Raw genomic sequence first — 12233 nt, forward strand, 5'->3', positions numbered from 1 at the left:
ACACCAGCCAGCCACGAACCAGTGCAGCCTTGGAGGTAGCTCCCATCTGCTCACCATCAGGAGACATAGGTGCTGTCTGTTAGGGGAGAGATCTGTTGGTGGCTTGCTTTACTTTCATTCCCGAATTCAGTAAGGTAAATGAACTAGTTAACTGAATGTAGTGTAGTAACTATGTAAAGATTATGCATCAGAAAGTATTTATTTTGATTCTGTATGCCACTGACTAGTTCTGTGATGTTTAAATTGGTGAATGTGGCTATATAATTTCTATGAATCTAGAACCCTCTCTCCAAAGGGTTCAGGGAGCTACTCTCTTTCATATTTCTCTATTTGTATAGAATGATCAGTCACCTATGGGCCATGCCCTTCCACTAGAAACTATACTGGGGGTTGTACACATTTAATTATCCTTAAAATATCAACACACCAGTCAAAACCAACTCTTTCAAACTTAAACAATGGCACTTATCAAAGAGGCCATAAGCTGGCTCTTATTCAAACATACAATTAGGGGAAGAGACAAAGTGTCTTACTTTACCCAAGGGCAGAATGAACTTCAACTTTCAGTTAGAGAAATCTGGAGGACACTTGGAGCCATGCATGGGGTATATGTGGGAGTGGGCGAGACTTTGGTACCAAAGAAGGAAATGCCTTCCTCAACTAAAGGGCCAGAGGGAATGCTGGGGGTTTCAAAACCAGGAAGAAGTGAAAGGAAGGAAAGAAGCAAAACTTACATATGTTGGGCCTCCAATAATAAGCCAGACACTGTCATCTTATGCATCTCACTTCATTCCAATCCTATTAAATGACAGGCTGGGTTTGGTGGAAAGTCCATCTCAGACTAACTTCAGGAACTCACTCAAAGACCAGAACCAAGAAGATGACTATCTAGCCTTATGTATGTTTCAGTCAAGTCCAGGAAGTGCTATTACTACTTTTTCAACATTTCTCATAGCCAAATAACTTTATTTCCATATATTTTAGTGGCTCTCAACCTTGGCCACACATTAGTATCCCCTTGGATGCTTTGAAAAATGCTGATATCTGCGCTCCATCCCATCCCAATCAAATAACTCCTTGGAGGAGCAGACAAAGAGGCAAATGTTACAAAGAAAATCTCCCTGGATTATTTTAATATGTACTTGAGAATTGCTGTACTCATTTGCGGAAAATTCCTTATAAAACTAAATGGGATTTGTGCACTTTTTGCAAAGATTTCATATAAGAGAGAAGCTAGGAAATGGAAACCCATTTCTGAATCTGGTCCAAGAAAGAGATAAAATTTTATTTTATGAGTCTAGTAGACCTTTTCAAAACTGCCTGGGAAGATCCGAGGAACACCAGAATATTAGAAAAAGTTTGCTTCTGCTCCTTTCTCGGAGCTTTGACCCGTCAAAAAGCACTGGTTACCATAGGCCACTGCAGATGTCCCATATCATTTGGATAGTGACTGTCCAATTTCACCTGTAAGTTTTAAGTCAGCAGTTCTCTGAGCCACAGGCTGCTTGTCACTGTATTACAGAAATGTAAGAAACTGCTGGGCATGGTGACTCACACCTGTAATCCCAGCACTTTGGGAGGCTGAGGTGGGCGGATCACGAGGTCAGGAGATCAAGACCAGCCTGAACAACATGGAGAAACCCCGTCTCTACTAAAAATACAAAAATATTAGCCAGGTGTGGTGGCACGCGCCTGTAGTTCCAGCTACTCGAGAGACTGAGGCAGGAGAATTACTCAAATCCGGTAGGCGGAGGTTGCAGTGAGCCGAGATCGTGCCACCGCATTCCAACCTGGTGACAGAGTGAGACTCCGTCTAAAATAAATAAATAAATATATATATATATATATATATATATATATATATATGAAACCAGAAATGTCTAATTAGCAACTCAGAGTGTGGATTTTAAAGAAAGAACTCCATAAAGGTAACTCTTAGAAAAACATTAAAAATTACAGTAATGTAATTGATTCAAAGATGAATGTAAAGACCAATAATTTATTTTGGTGTTTATGAAGATGAAGAAATAAAGGCCCATACAGAACCATACACAAATGAAAATAGTTCAAAATCAAATCTAACTGCTCACAGAGAGCTGAAAACATAGCAGACCCTCAATATATTTTTAATGATTGATGAACTGATTGAGATTTATTTTGAGATTGGATCAGTTTTTAGTAGAGTTTAAATGTTTTTTGTATTTTTCTTTCATATGTACATTACATTCATTGTGGAACAAGTAAATAACTGCTTTAACAGTTAAAAAGTGGTTGAGGTTTCTGATGCTGATCATAAAATATGACGGGAAAAATATTCTATTTTATAAAGAAAACATATGAAGGTAATTTTCATTGTCTGTAGAACTTAAAGATTAATCTTTAACTTAGAAAAAGTGCAAAGTGGATTATCTTGTCTTTCTGGCAACAATAGGGCTGGCAGTGCTACACAACTCCAGGGGGCACCTTACACATAGTGATATCCCGCTTGTCCTCTGCCCACCCGTAGTTGTACAAGTGCCATGCTATGCCATTTTCCTTGACAGTCCTGGGCAGCAGGGCTCCTAAGCAACATTCTAAAACGAAGGCCAAGGAACACATCCATTAAAATGTAGGCTATTTGTTTCATGGTATTCATTACTACGAATAAATGACAAATTAAAAATATTAGTAACTGATAAATAGATATTTAGCTTTTCTCTTTGAGTTCTGGCAGTGAACGCTGCACCAGGGCATTCCTAAACACATGTGTTAGTGCCACCACGTTCCATGTCTGTGAGTAGTGAGTAGTCAGCCCCCGTCAGTAGTCCTCCTCACATTCCTCCCTATGACACATCCTACATCATGGAGGGGGGAAATGTTTTCTTCTGAGCGTACTGGCCCAAAGCGGGGGAAAAAGTAACTGAGGGTCCCACAAGTAATAGGCCACCCGATTCTTTTTAGAGGATTATAAAACATTCTTGGCCGGGCGCAGTGGCTCATGCATGTAACCCAGCATTTTGCGGGGGCCAAGGTTGGCAGATCACTTGAGGTAAGGAGTTCGAGATGAGCCTGGCCAACATGGTGAAACCTTGTCTCTACTGAAAAAAAAAAAAAATAGCCAGGAGTGGTGGCAGGCACCTATAATCCTAGCTACTCAGGAGGCTGAGGCAGGAGAATCACTTGAACCCAGGAGGCGGAGGTTGCAGTGAGCCAAGATCACACCACTGCACTCCAAGCCTGGGCAAAAAGAGTGAAACTCCATCACACACACACACACACACACACAAAAAAAAATTATTATTGTCTACTTTTGAAATTAAGGGAAAAACATCGAGCTTTTCTCTTCCAGACCATGCCAATTAAAAGGAAATTCCAGGAGTCAGGAGAAAGGGAACAAAAAGAGAATGTGGTAGAGGCGAGGGTAGACCAAGTAAAGAAGATGGAGAAGAAACTATAGAAATAAGAGAAGAAGAGATCATGCCAAATACAGGAAAGAGGCATGAGACAAGAAGGATGGAAAGGGGCAGAGAGAAAAGGGAAGAGTCTGGGTTCTGAGCTGATTGTGCTATTTGTGTACAGTGTGTGTTCCTTTGGGCTGTTAACATTCTTTCAAGATAGAAGCTCCAAGATGTTTCCTTACCTAATCTCCTAAGTGGCATACCATCATCACTTCTGCCGGGTTCTATTGGTCAAGCAAACCAACCTTTACAAAGTGGCGGGGAGCTATGCAAGGGTATGAATAACAGGAAGACGGGATCCCTGGGAATGACTTGGAATGTAAGTGGCATGGTGGGCAGAACCATAGCCTAGGGTGAGATAGCAGGAACCTGGAATTATAGTACCTTAATGTGATATGAACTGATCTGAGCAAATGTGTTTGAACACTCACCACATGCCAAGAGCTGTTCTAATCCCTTTGCATGCGGTATCTCATTTAACCCTCTTAACAACTTACGGAGGCAGACACTCTATCCAGAGAAGAAATTGAGGTACAGAGGTTAGTAGCACAGTGACAGAGCTATTATAAGGAAGGACTTGTCAGGACCTGGAGAGAGACTGGGTATGAGAAAGGTAAGTGGCTGTCACAGTGTCCTATGGGATTTTTCCAGATAAACCACCCTGTATAGTTAACCGATCCATCCATGCAGGGCTAGGATTCATTTCGACCTCGCCATAGTAGCTTTCCAGGGGCCAATCCCACTCCAGCCTAAAGCACCCCATAGGCTATCATTTAAACTGCAGTAGGAACTAAGCCTTAGACCAGAAATTTCTCCCTGATGGGATCCCTGGAATGGTTCCTAAATAGCTGGGTCTTGTTTCCTGACAATGCCGCCTGCCCCGAGGCTTGATGTGACTGCATAGCTTCTGCCGTTTGTAAAGGCGGGGAATGACGTTTTATGTTTGAACCCAGCAGGTCAGGCTCCTGAAGAGGTCAGGTAGTCTGTGGAGAGGACTACTGGTGTTTGCTATTTATTACATCTCTCCCAACACATAAAATCTGGGGTTCACCAAAGCAGGCGGTTTTCTTCCACATACTCCTCTAGGATGGAAAATGCCCTCCAGTGGAAATGCCTTTCCACTCTGCTTCTGCTGAATTTTCCTCCAAGATTTCCTCTAACTGTGGACTGCCAGCTCCTCCCTGATGTCTTCAGGCCCCAACCCAACCTGTTCTTGTTGCAATCCACAAGACTCCTTTCAGCATCTTAACTTTTTCCCCAGTTTTCTTTCATTTTCTCCTGGTCTGTGTTGACTGCGGTCTCCTTCTCAGCCTTTTCCGTCCTTCATCTTGTCCTACAAAGCCACACCTGTACCGACAAGTGCCAAAGAGTTTGATCATTTACTTAATGTCAACAAAAGAAAGAAAAAAAAAGCTCTAGAGTCGCCTTGGCCTGCGGCACCCAAGCCGAGTGAACAAGTGGGGCCCGCGCACCCTCCTACCCTCCACCTCGCATGGAACCCCGAGCTCTGAAACATGGAAAGGCCCAGACCTGCTGATTTAATCTAAGTCCTGCAGTCCCCAAGAGATCATAGACTGCAGATCCCAGTCCCACGAACTAAGAGAGGAGAGGAGCAAGGCTACCCCGGACTACCGCAGCTCGGGGACAGCGCGCAGACCAGGCGGCCCGAGATGCGCAGGCCACGCAGCCTGGCCGACGACTGTCCCTGGAGAGCCTCCAGGCGCCCGGGTGGGGCCGCGATCGCGCCCCGCTAGTCACCCGGCATGTGGGCGCGGCGGGGCGGCGCGGGCGGGCCGGCTGCAGGAGCTGTTTGGCGTCCCGGTCAGAGTATTTGCTCAGCCCGCCTGCGCCGCTTGGGACGCTTCTGCCTTTCCCTCCCTCCCTTCCCCGACGGCTTCTGGCGGCCAAGTGGATGTGGCGGGTGATCGGGCCACCCTGCCCAGGGGCGCCCAGCACTGGTAGGTGCTGGGGTTGGGGAGAGGCTTTGGCGAGAGTGTGCATGGGGTGGGAGTAGGGGGAAGGGAATTTCCTCGGGGGTTGCAGGGGTGCATGGGAGGCGCAGGGGCCAGAGGGGGCGGGCGGAAGCCTCACCCCCGCCTCCACCCCTTCGCGCCGCCCGGGGCGGGCTCAGGTGCGGGGTTAGGCGGCTAGAGCGGCTGCGGCGGGTATCCGGTGTCCGGTGTCCGGTGTCCGGTGACTGGAGCCGCTGGCTAGGTGAGCGGCTGTCCCCGGGGTCTGGGGGCTTGCAAGGGGTGGCGGGGGGAACTTCGAGGGAGAGGGTCTGCCGGAGCTGAGGACTTTCGGGGAAGTTCTGGGATCCGGCGGGGACACGCGGCGCGTGCTTCTACCCGCAGGGAGTGCAGGCCCCGGGAGGGTCCGGGCTGGACTGGAGTTTCTAGACTCCTAGCAGGAGCACGTCCTGGACCTGCGCCTGGAGATCTTCCAAGAGGGAAGTCCCGGGAAACAGTGGCAGCCGGCGCAGCACCCCGGCAGCGCGTTCCCCGCGCGCCGGCACCCAGGGGCGCCCCCAAGTGGGGTCAGGGCGCGCGCGGAGGCCCGTGCAGCGCCGCCTCCCAGGGGCTGCTGCGGCGGGGCTGGCCCAGACCCAGACCGGGTGCCCACTGGGCTCAACCAAGCGGCGCCCCTGCCCGCTCCTGGACTCGGGGGTTACGCGGGCACCGGAAGGAGCTACAGTTTGTAGGTTTTCTGAGTTGTCTTTCCCTTCCCAGGGAGCTTAGAGAAACAGCAAGCGTGGCACCTCCCCCTTCCGAACAGATGCTCCTCATCGCCCAAAAGGCTTTTATTTGATTGCTGGTTTAATGGAAACAACGACTTGGGTACCATTATTTTAAAATAGTGAATAAATAAGTGGAAAGCATACAGGGGCATAGATTTGGCATAGGAGTGGAATTTTCTATGTATACTAAATCTGTGTGTACAGTAACTTCAAATTTCTGAAGAATAGTATATATTTACAAAACTTGCCAAATTGCTGTCATCTCTGGTAATTTGTTTCATCTCCAAAAACAGCTCTTTTGCTGGTAGATGAATAAGATAAAGTTTGAATAAGAAAACAAAGCTCGACCACAGAGCTGGCTGTTTTAAAAGAATTAGAATTCAAGCTGTATTGTTAATGTTATAGTTACACTGTCCATACCACAATACTTTTATTTATTTTTTATTTTATTGGGTAAGTGCAAAAGTAGTTGTGTTTTTTATGGCAAAAACCACATTTATTTATTTATTTAGGCCATAAAAAAACACAATAACTTTTGCACCGACCTAATGTTTTTCATTTTTGAGGCAGGGTCTCCTTCTATCACCCAGGCTGTAGTGCAGTGGTGCGATCTTGGCCCACTGCAGCCTCAAACTCTCCAGCTCAAGTGATCCTCCCACCTCAGCCTCCCAGGTAGGTCGGACTCTAGGTGTGGGCCACCACACCTGGCTAATTTTTATATTTGTGTAGAGATGGAGTTTTGGCATGTTACCCAAGCTGGTCTCGAACTCCTGAGCTCAAGCAATCCACCCACATTCACCTCCCAAAGTGTTGGGATTACATTTTGAACCACTGTGCCTGGCCTACTATTTTTATGATTTAGGCTGTATCTTAGGCCTTTAAAATTTTTTATTTTGTTTAGGTATCAGAGTTATCCAAAAGACAGTTGTATGGTAGAACAGTGTGAAGGTGTGAGAATCAGGTCAAATCTATGGTATCATGGAAAACAACAGATTCTCTGATCCTTTAGCAATTGCTGTTCAGAATAAATTGCAGGTGTGGGCTTGCTTCTTATCATTTCTCTCTTTTAAGAAAGGTGCTGTGTTAGCTGAGCTATTCCTTTGTTGGATCTTGAATAACTGGAGGTTTGCTGCCCTTGATATAGTATGGGAAAGTCCTCAGCATTTGAATCCGTATCAGCAATGATTATTTGTTCTCGTCAGGGAATGAAAGTGGGAAAACCCTGGTTAGTTAATTTCCTCATTTCTATTTCTTCTACCGTGGCTCCACCAGTCTCCTTCACTTCACAGTAGATTATGTCACATACCGACTCATTAGGAGTCACAGACTGAACCAGCCCTCATTTCACAGATGAGGAAACTGAGTCCCGAGGAGGCGAGGTGATAGCCACACTGCTCATTAGAGGCGGAGCTGGGAGTTGAGGCTGGAGTGCCTCTGGGTGTCTCGGGTGCACTATGCTGAGCTTGAGTTGGAGTCTGAGAAAGCCTTGGGGTGGGGGTTAGGGGATGGGAGTTGGGGGTGAGGGGACAGGTGATTTACACCAGTACCATTCAGCAGCCGCAGAATGGTCACATCTTCAACGACCTGACCACAGATAGTTGTTGGCTGGGCCTCCCAAGTATTCTGGGAGGCACAAGGAAGCCAGCCAGTGTCTTTCCTTCAAGATGAACTAGTTAATTTTAATGTTAGAAATCCACGTTTGCTATAAAAAGCAAAACAAAACAACATAAAAATGGAAACAATATGAGCATTTCATCACAGAGGTGCCGTGAACCTCCTTGCACATGTGAGAGGCTGTGCTGTTTGCACTGTTCTTAGTATTTGTTTGGAAGGGGAAATTGTGGAGACGAAGTGGATGACTAAGTGCAAGGGGAAATGGAGGGGACTAGGTGTCTGGTGAATACGTGGGTAAACAATGTCCACACCTGGGCCAGTGTGGCAGTCGGTTCTTTTCTGGCCTTCCTGACTGGGCTGTGTTCACCTGGCATCCCCTAAGCTTAGCTACAGCGGACCAGGAGGAGGCTTCTGCCCTGTGTCAAGCACCATCAGTTCAGCATTTCTGTTCCTGCAGGAATTTGCTGGCTTCCATTCTGAAATTTCATACATGGCGCCACATCCTGCTGTTCTGATTCTGGGCACACAAATAAACTCACAAAAAGGCCTCTGTGCTGTGGATTACAGTGAAGCTGACTTAGAGCTGGACTGCCCGGCTCTGCCGCTTACCAGCTGCTGACCTGTGCTCTGTCTTCCTAATCTGTGAAATGAGCACAGTGATGGGCTGGACTCGAAGGGTTATTATGAAGATTAAGTGAGTTAACACAGGTAAAGTGCTTAATTAAGATGGTGCCTGGTACGAGAAGTGTTAGCTGTGTTATCAGGAATATGCAGGGCGGGGGAGACAGTAGGAATGTGACTTTGGCGCTTTAAGGGTTTTAGATTTTAGGCTCTACCCACGCCTTGAATAGGACTCACCGCATTGAAAATGGGGAACAGAGCGGAAGTCTCAACCCTAACTGAACTGTTCATTTTCTGCCATGTGTGATTTCTGCGAAAGCCAACCACAGAACATAAAGACATTTACTGGAATGTCAAGGAGTCATTCCGTGTCGTTTCTTACCACTTTATCTTGGAGCTTGTGGATTTCATTGGCTCCACCCCTTCAGAAGCTGCTAGAAACAGTCAAGAAATCATTACAAGACATCCATTTTTTTGACTGTTCAAGCCTTTAAGGGTATCTCCATGCAAAATACAAAGTTAGCAAGGGGACCTGGCAGGGGGCGTGACATTACTTTTAGTCCTTTAAAAGTTTTCTCTTAATATTTGGTTCCATTTGAATTCCGGTGGTTGAATGCTGCTGAGATGATAGGTTGCAGTCAGTAGGGATAGGTGTAGTTTCATCAAGGGTCTGGCTTTGCAATGAACAGTCAGCGAATCTGAGTGCTGCGTATGCACACCATTCTGTGGTAGCCTAGCTATTGAGCGTGCTCGTCTCAAAAGACAGATGTACATCAAGGAACAACTTTGCAAGGAAGAGGAGGAAGACAGGAAGCTGAAGGAGGCCCCCAGGTGGTGAGAGAAGCATTACAAATCTAGCTGTATCAATGACAAGGTAAACGAAGAGAAACCAACCTACGATGGCCATAATATAGCTAAGTGACTTGTCTAAAGTTTAAGAGTGTTTGAATATAGTATGGAGAAACAAGATATTTGAGAGCACATGGCAAGGTGGTAAGATTATTGAGGTGTTACTGTAAACAACAAATTATTGGTCAATTTCTTATTTTTTCTTTTCTTTTTTTTTTTTTTTTGAGATGGAGTCTGTCTCTGTCACCCAGGCTGGAATGCAGTGGCGCGATCTCGGCTCACTGCAATCTCCGCCTCCCGGGTTCAAGCGATCTCCTGTCTCACCCTCCCGAGTAGCTGGAATTACAGGTGCCCACTACCATGCCTGGCTAATTTCTGTATTTTTTGTTTTTTTAGTAGAGGTGGAGTTTTACCATATTGGTCAGACTGGTCTCGAACTCCTGACCTCGTGATCCACCCACCTTGGCCTCCTAAAGTGCTGGGATTACAGGTGTGAGCCACCATGCCTAGTCTATTGGTGAATTTCTTAGGACACATGTGATTCTGAAAAGTTGTAGTAAGTTTTTTTTCTTACATCGTACTACATCGAATCCAAAGTCTTGTTTTCCAGAATAGAAATATTTACATAGTTTCCTTCTGATTACAAAAGTATGATGGTTTATGAGACTTAGAAATTGTTTAAAAATAGAGAGAAAAAGTATGACAGTGTGGTAATATTTTTAAGCCAACCAAATAGAAATGTGGAAAGCAGAATGAAACCTCAGTGGGATTTCCAACCCCAGGAGAACCTCTAGGAGGCCACTGTGCACACTCGATTTATGGTTTCTCTTTCACGGAGCCATGCAGTAAACTCATATAAATCAAGGATCCTTTGTTATGAACCTAATGACCTCTTCATCCCGCTAGTTTATCTGGTCTGTCCATTTAGATTTTATTAAACTAGGTTATCTAGTAAAAGCACACCTAAAACTCGGTGACCTTCCAGAATGTAGACGGATGTTCTCTCTTGCACCTGCCCTGATTTTCATGGCTCTAGTAGGTTGCCTGGAAATTACATTATCCTTTTGTGAAGAGGAAAGTACATAATTATGTTTATTTAATGCTACTTTTTAGGGAAATTGCAGAAATTGCATGGTGGTCTAGTTTTTATTTCTTCCTTTTTCTTCCTTGAACATGGCTCTATTTTGGTTTGGTTTGGGGTGAGTTACTCTGTGACATCTCAAAAATGGTATTTTCTTTTGAAATAGGTACTTTGCAGAGAGCCTTTTAATTTCTTCCTGTGACCTTTCTTTTTGCCTTTCTTTTTTCAGCCACACAGTTGGTGGTTTGTTAGGCTCTGGGGTAATCATGTGTTTGCTTAGTTGGGAGCAGGACAAACCTCTGTGAACTTTTTTTGTTTCCCTGAGATTGACCTGTATAAAGTTAGGGTTTGTTTTCTTTTTTTTGACAAAGTATCTTTAGAAATTATAGGATAGAAGTTACACAAACTCTTAACAAAGTGTGCCTCAGGTTTTCTTTTTCTGTTTTCTCCCTGAAATGAAAAGTGATACTGTATTTCCTCCTGGCTTTTTTTTTTTTTAACCCGTCCTAGCCAGCGTCCACACATTTTAACATGCCACCTGAATGCGGGCTCTTTCTCTCTGTAGGTTCAGTGAACAGCATTTTGGACCGGACATTTGGTGCCAGGTCTCAGGAGCCAGTTTGCTGAATTATTGCCCCAGTCAGCCAGGATTGTGAGCTGTTCGGGAAGTTTTGTGGACACGCCCAAGTGCCAGCACAGGTGGAGGGACACCTGGAGGCCAGTTTCAGGAACTTTTGCCACAGGTATAAAAGACTCCAGAACTGCAAAGATGCTGAAACAGATACTGTCGGAGATGTACATAGATCCTGATCTACTGGCAGAGCTCAGCGAAGAACAGAAACAGATCCTGTTCTTCAAGATGAGAGAGGAACAGATCCGACGATGGAAAGAAAGAGAAGCAGCTATGGAAAGAAAGGAGTCCCTGCCAGTGAAACCCAGACCAAAGAAAGGTAAACTTAGCCACGTTTCTTTTGTGAACGTGTTGGTAGAATAACTCCTGGCTGGCTTTGACAATTTCAAACTAATCACAAGCAAAGCAAGTGCAAGTTCCAGTTTGGTAGATGAATCCTAAATGTTACTGAGAATCCAGTAGTGCAGTATATCTGCTTGAAGTCTACACACACACAGCATTCACCATGGAGTTGCATAACTGTGAGGAAATCTCTTACTTGAAATGAGACTAACCTGAAGCTGTAGTAAAAAGTCACCTATGGAGTTTGATTTGAGGGGTATTAAGAAAGGTTTCTATCTCCTTTATTGTTACTGATTCCTTATATTCTACTACCAGAACACAAAGTTCTTATATCAATATATTTATAGCAATTGTGTTTACATTTCTTAGACCTCAGAGATTTTTCTTTGAGGTATCTTTTTAGGGAACACCCTCTCTTAAAATGTAAGGAACTGCTGTAAGGAAAATAATCATAATACTATCTTTTTTTAGTGTGAATGAGTTTTTCAGATGTAAACTTTTCCTCATTACCAAAGGAATCTCTGGTAGTTTGAGAGAGTTCTTTTGAGACCATGAGGGAGGAAATCTTTGTACATTAAGACTTAGAACAGACAAAGCACAGTGGCTCATGCCTGTCATCACAGCACTTACAGTGGCCGAGGTGGGAGGATCACTTGAGCCCGGGAGTTCTGACCAGCCTGGGCAATATAGTGAGACCTTGTCTCTAGGAAAAATAAAATATTAGCTGGGCATGGTGGTACATGCCTATAGTCCCAACTACTTGGGAGGCTGAGGTTGGATAATTGCTTGAGCTCAGGAGGTCGAGGCCACACTAAACTGAAATCACACCTCTGGGCTCCACCCTGGGTGACAGAGTGAGACTGTGTCTCAAAAAAAAAAAAAATACTTAAAGCATATACACATATAGACACAGAAAAACAC

The 12233-nt window shown here is 45.0% G+C and overlaps 1 protein-coding gene across 6 annotated transcripts in view; it reads left to right on the plus strand.

The window, feature by feature from the left end:
• The first annotated feature begins 4707 nt into the window (after window positions 1–4707).
• SH2D4A (SH2 domain containing 4A) overlaps window positions 4708–12233 on the plus strand; it is an 83634-nt gene continuing 76108 nt past the window's right edge. For 2 of the 6 annotated variants that reach the window (XM_015144874.3, XM_077943123.1), the window contains exons 1-2: window positions 5471–5651; window positions 10905–11289. In XM_015144874.3, coding sequence (XP_015000360.3) covers window positions 11109–11289 — 181 coding nt within the window. In that variant the 5' untranslated portion in view covers window positions 5471–5651; window positions 10905–11108. Of the gene's footprint in view, window positions 5396–5470; window positions 5652–6744; window positions 6847–10904; window positions 11290–12233 lie in introns of those variants that run through there. The other 4 variants (XM_077943121.1, XM_015144873.3, XM_077943122.1 and 1 more) reach the window with 4 other exon arrangements.

Source organism: Macaca mulatta, chromosome 8 (genome assembly GCF_049350105.2).
Source record: "Macaca mulatta isolate MMU2019108-1 chromosome 8, T2T-MMU8v2.0, whole genome shotgun sequence".
Taxonomy (NCBI): Eukaryota; Metazoa; Chordata; class Mammalia; order Primates; family Cercopithecidae; genus Macaca; species Macaca mulatta.